At 37.0% G+C, this 13,828-nt stretch overlaps 1 protein-coding gene across 1 annotated transcript in view; it reads left to right on the forward strand.

Annotated features, from left to right (window-relative positions):
• Positions 1–13,828, forward strand: part of LOC101733293 (titin) — a 135,477-nt gene that overhangs the window by 64,354 nt on the left and 57,295 nt on the right. The window contains exons 51-63 of the mRNA XM_031901901.1: positions 360–605; positions 697–945; positions 2,872–3,123; positions 5,307–5,558; positions 5,883–6,134; positions 6,444–6,695; positions 7,348–7,599; positions 7,909–8,160; positions 9,185–9,436; positions 9,759–10,010; positions 10,320–10,571; positions 11,677–11,928; positions 12,238–12,489. Coding sequence (XP_031757761.1) covers positions 360–605; positions 697–945; positions 2,872–3,123; positions 5,307–5,558; positions 5,883–6,134; positions 6,444–6,695; positions 7,348–7,599; positions 7,909–8,160; positions 9,185–9,436; positions 9,759–10,010; positions 10,320–10,571; positions 11,677–11,928; positions 12,238–12,489 — 3,267 coding nt within the window. The remainder of the gene's footprint in view (positions 1–359; positions 606–696; positions 946–2,871; positions 3,124–5,306; positions 5,559–5,882; positions 6,135–6,443; positions 6,696–7,347; positions 7,600–7,908; positions 8,161–9,184; positions 9,437–9,758; positions 10,011–10,319; positions 10,572–11,676; positions 11,929–12,237; positions 12,490–13,828) is intronic.

Raw genomic sequence — 13,828 nt, forward strand, 5'->3', positions numbered from 1 at the left:
GAGCAGATTTATGATTGCTGAGTTGTGAATTAAAAGCCCCTAAAAGCTACCAAACTTTTTCTTATTTAAGAAAGCCTATTCAGGGAATAATACATTAACCAATGAGTCCCTTAACTCTTGTGGGAGTTACACTTCCAGCCAAGAAAATGCCCTTTTCAGAAAAAGTACAGAACCTTTTATTTTAGGATACCATTTTGGGTAGACTCTAAAATGTCCATCACTTAAATAAACATTTCTGCAGAGTCAATCTTCATATGTTCATTAATCTCTAGTAAAATGTTTACACCTTTGCTTTTACATTGCTTATACATATAAAAAAAAAAACAAAAAAACGTAATTTTTTGTTTTTTTAAATACAGGACCAGAGGAAGTCAAGAATGTGACATTTGGGAATGAGACAATTAGTTCTATAGATGTGGCTTGGCTTCCTCCAATTGGTAACTACAGCTTCTACAAAGTGGTGATCAATGAAGTTCAAAACATGACCAATTCAACAACATGGACTTTCCAAGAACTTACTGCTGGCACCCAATACAGAATTCAGATATCTGCAGTGGCAGGAGAAGATGTAACAGGATCTGCTGTACTAAATTGGCAATATACCAGTATGATGTGTATTCTGATTCAAATAAATATGTTCACAACGTCAAAATCATATATTGCAAAACTGTTGACATTTTTGTGTTTCCTTTATAGGGCCTGATGTTATCCAGAATCTTAGTATCAGCTCGTTAAACACCACAAGTGTTTCTCTCTCTTGGCTCAAACCACAAGGTGGTAAAAACTTCTACTATATAAAAATTTTTGGCACCGACATGATCATCACAAGTGCTACGGAATCATGCACTATCCCTGGACTCACTCCTGGATCCCAGTATACGTTACTTGTCTATGCTGTAGCTGGAGATATTACAGGCAATCCAGTCAATGTTACAGTTACAACTAGTAAGTTGTATTTTATGAATTTTTCTGTAACTATGGGACAGATCTATCAATATGCGAGACTGCATTTTCCCATGATTTAAAAAAGAAAAAAAACTGTGAATATACTTAAGTATATTTAAAAATAATAATAATTTTTTTCTTAAATACATTTGCAATTTATTAAAGAAAAGCATTCACAAGTAAAAGTAAAATACGAGTTTTTAAAGAAGTCAGATGGAATATGCTAGTGCTCCAGAATTTAACAAAAGGTTGATTCAGTTTTCTTGTATTTTCCTCCACAACTGTGCTTTTTTTCTTAAAAACTGATATATTAATAATAAACATATATTAACTATGTACAAAGGAACATTTTATTTGCACCATTCACAGGGCCATATGGAGGAACAATGCTGAACACTATAACCACTCATATTTATTACATCACTTCCCATAGGAAAACAAAAATCTCCCAGTTCTGCTGCAGTTAATAAGAAGAAATCCAATGTTTAAAACTCCTAACCTTAACCAAAAACTAAAAGCAAAAGGTTGCTTACTTGAAACCAACATGGTATTCCTTAATTCTAGCTATATGTATTTGCTATGCAAAAGTACAGTGTACAACTGATGAATCATAAAAACAATATTCATATAATGCCTAAAGTGGGCAAAAGTCCTGTGAAAGAGAACTGCTGCTCTGTTAGATTATGTAACGAATATTTTAAAATCATTGAGTAAATGATGCTTTCTGAAGAAGTCGGGTTAGTAAATGAACAGGAAAATATGTGAATTACATGACAAAAAACATCTTAAGGATCTAAAACCTAACCAAACTGTCCATTTCTGTGAAATACTGGATAGAGATGAGCAAATCTGTCCTGTTTCGGCAAAAAACTTGCGAAACAACCTAAAATTAGTGATGAGCGAATCTGTTCCGTTTCGCTTCGCCGAAAAATTCACGAATCTTTCAAAAGATCCGCAAAAAATTGTCGCCCGTGGCTATTATTTTGTCGCGTGGCTATTGTTTCGTTGCCCGCGGCTATTATTTTGTCGCACGGCTATTATTTCGTCGCCTGCGGCTATTATTTCATCGCACGGCTATTCTTTTGTCCCCTGCGGCTATTATTTAGTCGCGCAGATATAATTTTGACGCCCGCGACTATTCTTTTTTGACGCCGGCGACAATTTTTGGACATGCGGGCGAATTTTTTCATCCGTTTCGCGAAAAAATCCGCGGCCGTGGCGAACCTGCGGAATTTTGCCCGCGAATCCATGCCTGGTGAAATATTTCGCCCATCGCTACATAAAATCCGACTAACCCATGACTTCTTTAATGTGTGCAACTTCATTTTTGTGAGGTTGACTCTTTTGACCTGACCGCTACTTATTTGCCATGGTTGCAAAATTTGTGGAATTGCTAAAAAATGTGCAAAACAACTAAAAATTAGCAAAATGTGGCTACTGTTTGACTTTTTTTGACTCATGCAACTTTTTTTATGCTACCACAACTTTTTTGACGCAACTGCAACTTTTTACTCAATTTTACTTAATTTTAGTTGAGGTTTTAATTGAGGCAAATTTTAGTTGTGGCAAAATTTCATAGTGAATCCATGCCTGGCAAAAAAGATTTGCTCATCACTAATACTGGATTAGTCTTAATGGCAATGTCTGCTTACTTCTTTGATTGACATTGGCAGCTATTCGTATCATAAATACTAGCCTTTATTTATATAAAATGTACATATTTTCCAGTGATTTTCAGAGTTCACCATGTGTATAAGTCTCGGCCCTAGTGATTAAATTCATCAGAACAGTGGCTGCCACCAAATGTATAGAACATGCATTGTGGAGTTGTAACCATTATTAAAATTTCATTCACAACAGCTAACTTTGTCATGTCAAAGCATATGCTCAGTCTGTGCTAAAATACATGACTCTTTTATCTTTCAGATCCTTCAGCAATTGAAAGCTTGATCATAGACAATGTTACCACCACTTCGGTGTCTCTAAGTTGGCCTATTCCATTAGGAAATATCAGTTCCTATATCATCCAAGTCGTAGGGACTCCATCAAAGGAACTAATAGTGAATACAAATTCTGCAGTTGTGGATCAGCTGATACCTGGAAATTATTATACATTTATGGTCTTTGCCACAGCCGGGAATATGAATGGCACAAAAATACTAAATTCTACATTTACAGGTGAGTTAATTGTTAAATGAGTTTTAATGCCTACACCGAAAAATGTCCTTATCTTATGAACAGTTTTTCTAATTCTCGGTTAATGTTAAACTATATACTGTATATATATATTCTAATTTCTGCCTAACAATATTTTAATCTGATTAAAGGGTTAAGCATATTATTTGTGTCTTTGCACCACTGAGTTTAGGAGAACAGATGCGGGCGACAAAAAAATAGCCGCAGATGACAAAAAAGACACGGGCGACAAAAACTTGCACGACAAATGCGTTTTGAGAATTTTCTTGCCATTTCGCGAATTTTAGGGTGAACCCAAACGGGACAGATTCACTCATCACTTTATATATATTCTAATTTCTGCCTAACAATATTTTAATCTGGTTAAGTGGTTAAGCATATTATTTGCATCTTTGCACCACTGAGTTTAGCAGAACAACTAAAAATTAGCAAAATGTGGCTACTGTGTGACTTTTTTTGACTCATGCAACTTTTTTTTTACGCTACCACAACTTTTTTGATGCAACTGAAACTTTTTACTCACTCAATGAATTTTAGTTGAGGCAAATTTTAGTCGTCGCAAAATTTCACTGTGAATCCATGCCTGGCAAAAAAGATTTGCTCATCACTAATACTGGATTAGTCTTAATGGCAATGTCTGCTTACTTCTTTGATTGGCATTGGCAGCTATTCGTATCATAAATATTAGCCTTTATTTATATAAAATGTACATATTTTCCAGTGATTTTCAGAGTTTACCATGTGTATAAGCAGTGGCGTAGCATGGGCTTTCGTCGCCTGGGGCCGACCGGAAATTTGCCGCCCCTCTATTTAGTTATTCTTAAAAAAAATAGACAAAATAAAAAAAGCAGCATTAAATTTTTTTTTTTTTTTGATCGAATTTGAAATGCGGTGCGCATGTCATAATTGTCAAAAGTGGATTCAGCTGTACGTCCGTGGCTGCCCATGGTGGCAGGGCCGCCATCAGAAATCACGGGGCCCCTCCCATCAGTACAGGACACACAGACATAAAAAGTATTAGGGTCACCCTACCACAGTGCCCCCTAACACTATGCTGGCCAGGCCCCCCTAACGCTATTCTGGCCACGGTCCCCCCATACAACTGCCCCATAGACAGTACCCCCATACACAGTGCCCCCAATTGCCCCATACACAGTGCCCCCACACACATTGCCTCCAATTGCCCATAGAAAGTGCCCCAATTTCCCCATAGACAGTGCCTCCAATTACCCCATACACAGTGTCCCCATAGACAGCCCCCTCCACACAGTGCCCCCAATTGCCCTTAGACAGTGCCCCCAATAGGAAGTGCCCCCATACACAGTGCCCCAATTTCCCCATACACAGTTCCCCCATAGACAGTACCCCCCAAAGACCTTGCCCCCCCCCCCACAGAAAGTGCCCCCATACACAGTGCCCCAATTGCCCCATACACAGTTCCCCCAATAGAAAGTTCCCCCATACACAGTGCCCCCATAAACAGTGCCCCCAATTGCCCCATACAAAGTGCCCCCAATAGGAAGTTCCCCCATACACAGTGCCCCAATTGCCCCATACACAGTGTCCCCATAGACAATACCCCCCAAAGACCTTGCCCTTCAATAGAAAGTGCCCTCATACACAGAGCCCCAATTGCCCCATACACAGTGCCCCCAATAGGAAGTGCCCCCATACACAATACCCCACAAAGACCTGGCCCCCCCATGGAAAGTGCCCCAATTTCCCCATAGACAGTAGCCCCCACACAGTGCCCCCAATTTCCCCCATAGTACATACCCCCAAAGACCATCGGCGGCGGCTCCTTCTCTCTTACAGGCAACAGGCGCTTCTATAAGGTTGCGTCTCGTCGCTGACGTGTGACGTCATACGCACGGGCGCAACCTTATAAAAGCGCCTGTTGCCTGTAAGAGAGAAGGAGCCGCCGCTGCCCCTTCTGATACGCTGCCCGGGGCCATGGCCCCCTCGGCACCCCCCTCGCTAGGCCACTGTGTATAAGTCTCGGCCCTAGTGATTAAATTCATCAGAACAGTGGCTGCCACCAAATGTATAGAACATGCATTGTGGAGTTGTAACCATTATTAAAATTTCATTCACAACAGCTAACTTTGTCATGTCAAAGCATATGCTCAGTCTGTGCTAAAATACATGACTCTTTTATCTTTCAGATCCTTCAGCAATTGAAAGCTTGATCATAGACAATGTTACCACCACTTCGGTGTCTCTAAGTTGGCCAATTCCATTAGGAAATATCAGTTCCTATATCATTCAAGTCTTAGGGACTCCATCAAAGGAACTGATAGTGAATACTAATTCTTCCCTTGTGGATCAACTGATACCTGGAAATTATTATACATTTATGGTCTTTGCCACAGCCGGGAATATGAATGGCACAAAAATACTAAATTCTACATTTACAGGTGAGTTAACTGTTAAAAGAGTTCTAGTGCCTACACCGAAAAATGTCCTTATCTTATGAACAGTTTTTCTAGTTCTCTGTTAATGTTAAACTATATATATATATTCTAATTTCTGTGTAACAATATTTTAATCTGATTAAAGGGTTAAGCATATTATTTGCGTCTTTGCACCACTGAGTTTAGCAGAACAGTGGCTGCCACCAAATATATAGTATATGGATTCACATTGGAGTCATTTCAAAGATTTATATTGTATGATCTAATGCTGTCACGTCACAGTATATGCTCAGTATTACTGAAATACATGATTCTTTTGTCTTTCAGCTCCTTCAGCTATTACAAGCTTGACCATAGATAATATTACCACCACTTCGGTGTCTCTAAGTTGGCCTATTCCATTAGGAAATATCAGTTCCTATATCATCCAAGTCTTAGGGACTCCATCAAATGAACTGATAGTGAATACAAACTCTTCCCTTGTGGATCAGCTGATACCTGGAAATTATTATACATTTATGGTCTTTGCCACAGCTGGGAACATGAATGGCACCAAAACTGTGAATTCTACATTTACAGGTAAATTTACCATTAAAGTGGTCTAGTGCCTACAATTAAAAATGTCCTTAAAATATGGCCAGTTCCTCTGTTAATGTTAAACTATATTCCAATATTTGTCTTAAATATTTGAATCTGATTTTAGGGATAAACACATTAACTGCATCTTTGCATCACCAAGTTGAGAAGGACAGTGGCTGCCAACAAATGTATCATATATGGATTTTAGAGTCACATATAAATTGAAGAATTCCGTCATATGATATAACACTGTGACATCACAGCATATGCTCAGTATGTACTAAAATGCATGGTTCTTTTATCTTTCAGTTCCTTCAGCAATTGCAAGCTTGATCATAGACAATGTCACCACCACTTCAGTGTCTCTAAGTTGGTCGACTCCTTTAGGAAATATCAGTTCCTATATCATCCAAGTCTTAGGGACTCCATCAAAGGAACTGATAGTGAATACTAATTCTTCAGTTGTGGATCAGCTGATACCTGGAAATGATTATACATTCACAGTCTTTGCCACAGCTGGGAACATGAACAGCACAAAAACACTGAATTCTACATTTACAGGTAAGCTAATCGTTATAGAGGTGCCTACACCTAAAAATATCCTTTTAATATGGTCAGTTGTTCAGTTCCATTTTTCTCTGTTAAAGGATATTCTAATTTCTGTCGCCATTGGCAAATTGTTTAGTGAAACTTCCGTAAAAATTTGCTGCATAAAAATTTGTTGCACAGATTTTTTTGTCACGCGTCAAAATTGGGCGTGGTCGTGTCAAAATTGGGCACGGCTGTGTAAAAAAAAAGGCAATGTTGTGTCAAAATTGTGCGCAGTCGCGTCAAAAATAGATGCGAGCGACAAAAAAATAGCCGCAGACAACAAAAAAGACACGGGCGACAACAAAAATTGCGCAACAAATGCGCATTGCAGATTTTCTTGCCATTTCGTGAATTTTATGGTGAACCGAAACGGGACAGATTCACTCATCACTTTATATATATTCTAATTTCTGCCTAACAATATTTTAATCTGGTTAAGTGGTTAAGCATATTATTTGCGTCTTTGCACCACTGAGTTTCGCAGAACAGTGGCTGCCACCAAATATATAGTATATGGATTCACATTGGAGTCATTTCAAAGATTTATATTGTATGATCTAATGCTGTCACGTCACAGTATATGCTCAGTATTACTAAAATACATGATTCTTTTGTCTTTCAGTTCCTTCAGCTATTACAAGCTTGACCATAGATAATATTACCACCACTTCGGTGTCTCTAAGTTGGCCTATTCCATTAGGAAATATCAGTTCCTATATCATCCAAGTCTTAGGGACTCCATCAAATGAACTGATAGTGAATACAAACTCTTCCCTTGTGGATCAGCTGATACCTGGAAATTATTATACATTTATAGTCTTTGCCACAGCTGGGAACATGAATGGCACCAAAACTGTGAATTCTACATTTACAGGTAAATTTACCATTAAAGTGGTCTAGTGCCTACACCGAAAAATGTCCTTAAAATATGGCCAGTTCCTCTGTTAATGTTAAACTATATTCCAATATCTGTCTAAAATATTTGAATCTGATTTTAGGGATAAGCACATTAACTACATCTTTGCATCACTAAGCTTAGAAGGACACTGGCTGCCACCAAATGTATCATATATGGATTTTAGAGTCACATATAAATTGAAGAATTCAGTCATATGATATAACACTGTGACATCACAGCATATGCTCAGTATGTACTAAAATGCATGGTTCTTTTATCTTTCAGTTCCTTCAGCAATTGCAAGCTTGATCATGGACAATGTCACCACCACTTCAGTGTCTCTAAGTTGGTCGACTCCTTTAGGAAATATCAGTTCCTATATCATCCAAGTCTTAGGGACTCCATCAAAGGAACTGATAGTGAATACTAATTCTTCAGTTGTTGATCAGCTGATACCTGGAAATGATTATACATTCACAGTCTTTGCCACAGCTGGGAACATGAACAGCACGAAAACACTGAATTCTACATTTACAGGTAAGTTAATCGTTATAGAGGTCTAGTGCCTACACCTAAAAATATTCTTTTCATATGGTCAGTTGTTCAGTTCCATTTTTCTCTGTTAAAGGATATTCTAATTTCTGTCGCCATTGGCAAATTGTTTAGTGAAAGTTTCGTGAAAATTCGCTACGTAAAAATTTGTTGCACAGATTTTTTTGTCGCTTCAAAATTGTGCATGGTCATGTCAAAATTGGGCACGGCTGAGTAAAAAAAAGGCGCTGTTGTGTCAAAATTGTGCGCAGTCGCATCAAAAAATAAATGCGGGCGACAAAAAAATAGCCGCAGACGACAAAAAAGACACGGGCGTCAACAAAAATTGCGCGACAAATGCGCTTTGCAAATTTTCTTGCCATTTCGCGAATTTTATGGTGAACCGAAATGGGACAGATTCCCTCATCACTTTTTATATATTCTAATTTCTGCCTAACAATATTTTAATCTGGTTAAGTGGTTAAGCATATTATTTGCATCTTTGCACCACCGAGTTTAGCAGAACAACTAAAAATTAGCAAAATGTGGCTACTGTGTGACTTTTTTTGACTCATGCAACTTTTTTTTTTACGCTACCACAACTGTTTTGATGCAACTGAAACTTTTTACTCACTCCATGAATTTTAGTTGAGGCAAATTTTAGTCATGGCAAAATTTCATAGTGAATCCATGCCTGGCGAAAAAGATTTGCTCATCACTAATACTGGATTAGTCTTAATGGCAATGTCTGCTTACTTCTTTGATTGGCATTGGCAGCTATTCGTATCATAAATATTAGCCTTTATGTATATAAAATTTACATATTTTCCAGTGATTTTCAGAGTTCACCATTTGTATAAGTCTCAGCCCTAGTGATTAAATTCATCAGAACAGTGGCTGCCACCAAATGTATAGAACATGCATTGTGGAGTTGTAACCATTATTAAAATTTCATTCACAACAGCTAACTTTGTCATGTCAAAGCATATGCTCACTCTGTGCTAAAATACATGACTCTTTTATCTTTCAGATCCTTCAGCAATTGAAAGCTTGACCATAGACAATGTTACCACCGCTTCGGTGTCTCTAAGTTGGGCTATTCCATTAGGAAATATCAGTTCCTATATCATCCAAGTCTTAGGGACTCCATCAAAGGAACTAATAGTGAATACAAATTCTGCAGTTGTGGATCAGCTGATACCTGGAAATTATTATACATTTATGGTCTTTGCCACAGCCGGGAATTTGAATGGCACAAAAACACTAATTTCTACATTTACAGGTGAGTTTACTGTTAAAGGAGTTCTAGTGCCTACACTGAAAAATGTCCTTCTCTTATGAACAGTTTTTCTAATTCCCTGTTAATGTTAAACTATATTTATATTCCAATTTCTACCTAACAATATTTTAATCTGATTAAAGGGTTAAGCATATTATTTGCGTCTTTGCACCAGTGAGTTTAGCAGAACAGTGGCTGCCACCTAATATATAGTATATGGATTCACATTGGAGTCATTTCAAAGATTTATATTGTATGATCTAATGCTGTCACGTCACAGTATATGCTCAGTATTACTGAAATACATGATTCTTTTGTCTTTCAGCTCCTTCAGCTATTACAAGCTTGACCATAGATAATATTACCACCAGTTCGGTGTCTCTAAGCTGGCCTATTCCATTAGGAAATATCAGTTCCTATATCATCCAAGTCTTAGGGACTCCATCAAATGAACTGATAGTGAATACAAACTCTTCCCTTGTGAATCAGCTGATACCTGGAAATTATTATACATTTATAGTCTTTACCACAGCTGGGAACATGAATGGCACCAAAACTGTGAATTCTACATTTACAGGTAAATTTACCATTAAAGAGGTCTAGTGCCTACAATTAAAAATGTCCTTAAAATATGGCCAGTTCCTCTGTTAATGTTAAACTATATTCCAATATCTGTCTAAAATATTTGAATCTGATTTTAGGGATAAGCACATTAACTACATCTTTGCATCACTAAGCTTAGAAGGACAGTGGCTGCCACCAAATGTATCATATATGGATTTTAGAGTCACATATAAATTGAAGAATTCAGTCATATGATATAACACTGTGACATCACAGCATATGCTCAGTATGTACTAAAATGCATGGTTCTTTTATCTTTCAGTTCCTTCAGCAATTGCAAGCTTGATCATAGACAATGTCACCACCACTTCAGTGTCTCTAAGTTGGTCGACTCCTTTAGGAAATATCAGTTCCTATATCATCCAAGTCTTAGGGACTCCATCAAAGGAACTGATAGTGAATACTAATTCTTCAGTTGTTGATCAGCTGATACCTGGAAATTATTATACATTTATGGTCTTTGCCACAGCCGGGAATTTGAATGGCACAAAAACACTAATTTCTCCATTTACAGGTAAGCTAATCGTTATAGAGGTCTAATGCCTACACCTAAAAATATCCTTTTAATATGGTCAGACTTTTTTTTACTCATGCAACTTTTTTTTACGCTACCACAACTTTTTTGATGCAACTGAAACTTTTTACTCACTCAATGAATTTTAGGTGAGGCAAATTTTAGTCGTGGCAAAATTTCATTGTGAATCCATGCCTGGCGAAAAAGATTTGCTCATCACTAATACTGGATTAGTCTTAATGTCAATGTCTGCTTACTTCTTTAATTGGCATTGGCAGCTATTCGTATCATAAATATTAGCCTTTATTTATATAAAATGTACATATTTCCCAGTGATTTTCAGAGTTCACCATGTGTATAAGTCTCGGCCCTAGTGATTTAATTCATCAGAACAGTGGCTGCCACCAAATGTATAGAACATGCATTGTGGAGTTGTAACCATTATTAAAATTTCATTCACAACAGCTAACTTTGTCATGTCAAAGCATATGCTCAGTCTGTGCTAAAATACATGATTCTTTTATCTTTCAGATCCTTCAGCAATTACAAGCTTGATGATAGACAATATTACCACCACTTTGGTGTCTCTAAGTTGGCCAATTCCATTAGGAAATATCAGTTCCTATATCATCCAAGTCTTAGGGACTCCATCAAAGGAACTAATAGTGAATACAAATTCTGCAGTTGTGGATCAGCTGATACCTGGAAATTATTATACATTTATGGTCTTTGCCACAGCCGGGAATTTGAATGGCACAAAAACACTAATTTCTACATTTACAGGTGAGTTTACTGTTAAAGGAGTTCTAGTGCCTACACTGAAAAATGTCCTTCTCTTATGGACAGTTTTTCTAATTCCCTGTTAATGTTAAACTATATTTATATTCCAATTTCTACCTAACAATATTTTAATCTGATTAAAGGGTTAAGCATATTATTTGCGTCTTTGCACCAGTGAGTTTAGCAGAACAGTGGCTGCCACCTAATGTATAGTATATGGATTCACATTGGAGTCATTTCAAAGATTTATATTGTATGATCTAATGCTGTTACGTCACAGTATATGCTCAGTATTACTAAAATACATGATTCTTTTGTCTTTCAGCTCCTTCAGTTATTACAAGCTTGACCATAGATAATATTACCACCAGTTCGGTGTCTCTAAGTTGGCCTATTCCATTAGGAAATATCAGTTCCTATATCATCCAAGTCTTAGGAACTCCATCAAATGAACTGATAGTGAATACAAACTCTTCCCTTGTGGATCAGCTGATACCTGGAAATTATTATACATTTATAGTCTTTGCCACAGCTGGGAACATGAATGGCACCAAAACTGTGAATTCTACATTTACAGGTAAATTTACCATTAAAGAGGTCTAGTGCCTACAATTAAAAATGTCCTTAAAATATGGCCAGTTCCTCTGTTAATGTTAAACTATATTCCAATATCTGTCTAAAATATTTGAATCTGATTTTAGGGATAAGCACATTAACTACATCTTTGCATCACTAAGCTTAGAAGGACAGTGGCTGCCACCAAATGTATCATATATGGATTTTAGAGTCACATATAAATTGAAGAATTCAGTCATATGATATAACACTGTGACATCACAGCATATGCTCAGTATGTACTAAAATGCATGGCTCTTTTATCTTTCAGTTCCTTCAGCAATTGCAAGCTTGATCATAGACAATGTCACCACCACTTCGGTGTCTCTAAGTTGGTCGTCTCCTATAGGAAATATCAGTTCCTATATCATCCAAGTCTTAGGGACTCCATCAAAGGAATTGATAGTGAATACAAATTCTTCAGTTGTTGATCAGCTGATACCTGGAAATTATTATACATTCACAGTCTTTGCCACAGCTGGGAACATGAACAGCACGAAAACACTGAATTCTACATTTACAGGTAAGCTAATCGTTATAGAGGTCTAGTGCCTACACCTAAAAATATCCTTTTCATATGGTCAGTTGTTCAGTTCCATTTTTCTCTTTTAAAGTATATTCTAATTTCTGTCGCCATTGGCAAATTATTTAGTGAAACTTCCATGAAAATTTGCTGCGTAAAAATTTGTTGCACAGATTTTATTTGTCGCGCGTCAAAATTGGGCGTGGTCGTGTCAAAATTGGGCACGGCTGTGTAAAAAAAAAGGCTCTGTTGTGTCAAAATTGTGCGCAGTCGCGTCAAAAATAGATGCGGGCGACAAAAAAATAGCCGCAGAGGACAAAAAAGACACGGGCGATAACAAAAATTGTGCGACAAATGCTCTTTGCAAATTTTCTTGCCATTTCGTGAATTTTATGGTGAACCGAAATAGGACGGATTCACTTATCACTTTTTATATATTCTAATTTCTGCCTAACAATATTTTAATCTGGTTAAGTGGTTAAGCATATTATTTGCATCTTTGCACCACCGAGTTTAGCAGAACAACTAAAAATTAGCAAGACGTGGCCACTGTGTGACTTTTTTTTACTCATGCAACTTTTTTTTTTACGCTACCACAACTTTATTGATGCAACTGAAACTTTTTACTCACTCAATGAATTTAAGGTGAGGCAAATTTTAGTCGTGGCAAAATTTCATAGTGAATCCATGCCTGGCGAACAAGATTTGCTCATCACTAATACTGGATTAGTCTTAATGGCAATGTCTGCTTACTTCTTTAATTGGCATTGGCAGCTATTCATATCATAAATATTAGCCTTTATTTATATAAAATGTACATATTTTCCAGTGATTTTCAGAGTTCACCATGTGTATAAGTCTCAGCCCTAGTGATTAAATTCATCAGAACAGTGGCTGCCACCAAATGTATAGAACATGCATTGTATTAAAATTAAAAATTAAAATGAACTGATAGTGAATACAAACTCTTCCCTTGTGGATCAGCTGATACCTGGAAATTATTATACATTTATAGTCTTTACCACAGCTGGGAACATGAATGGCACCAAAACTGTGAATTCTACATTTACAGGTAAATTTACCATTAAAGAGGTCTAGTGCCTACAATTAAAAATGTCCTTAAAATATGGCCAGTTCCTCTGTTAATGTTAAACTATATTCCAATATCTGTCTAAAATATTTGAATCTGATTTTAGGGATAAGCACATTAACTACATCTTTGCATCACTAAGTTTAGAAGGACAGTGGCTGCCAACAAATGTATCATGTATGGATTTTAGTCACATATAAATTGAAGAATTCCGTCATATGATATAACACTGTGACATCACAGCATGTG

Source organism: Xenopus tropicalis, chromosome 5, assembly GCF_000004195.4.
Source record: "Xenopus tropicalis strain Nigerian chromosome 5, UCB_Xtro_10.0, whole genome shotgun sequence".
NCBI classification, from domain to species: Eukaryota; Metazoa; Chordata; class Amphibia; order Anura; family Pipidae; genus Xenopus; species Xenopus tropicalis.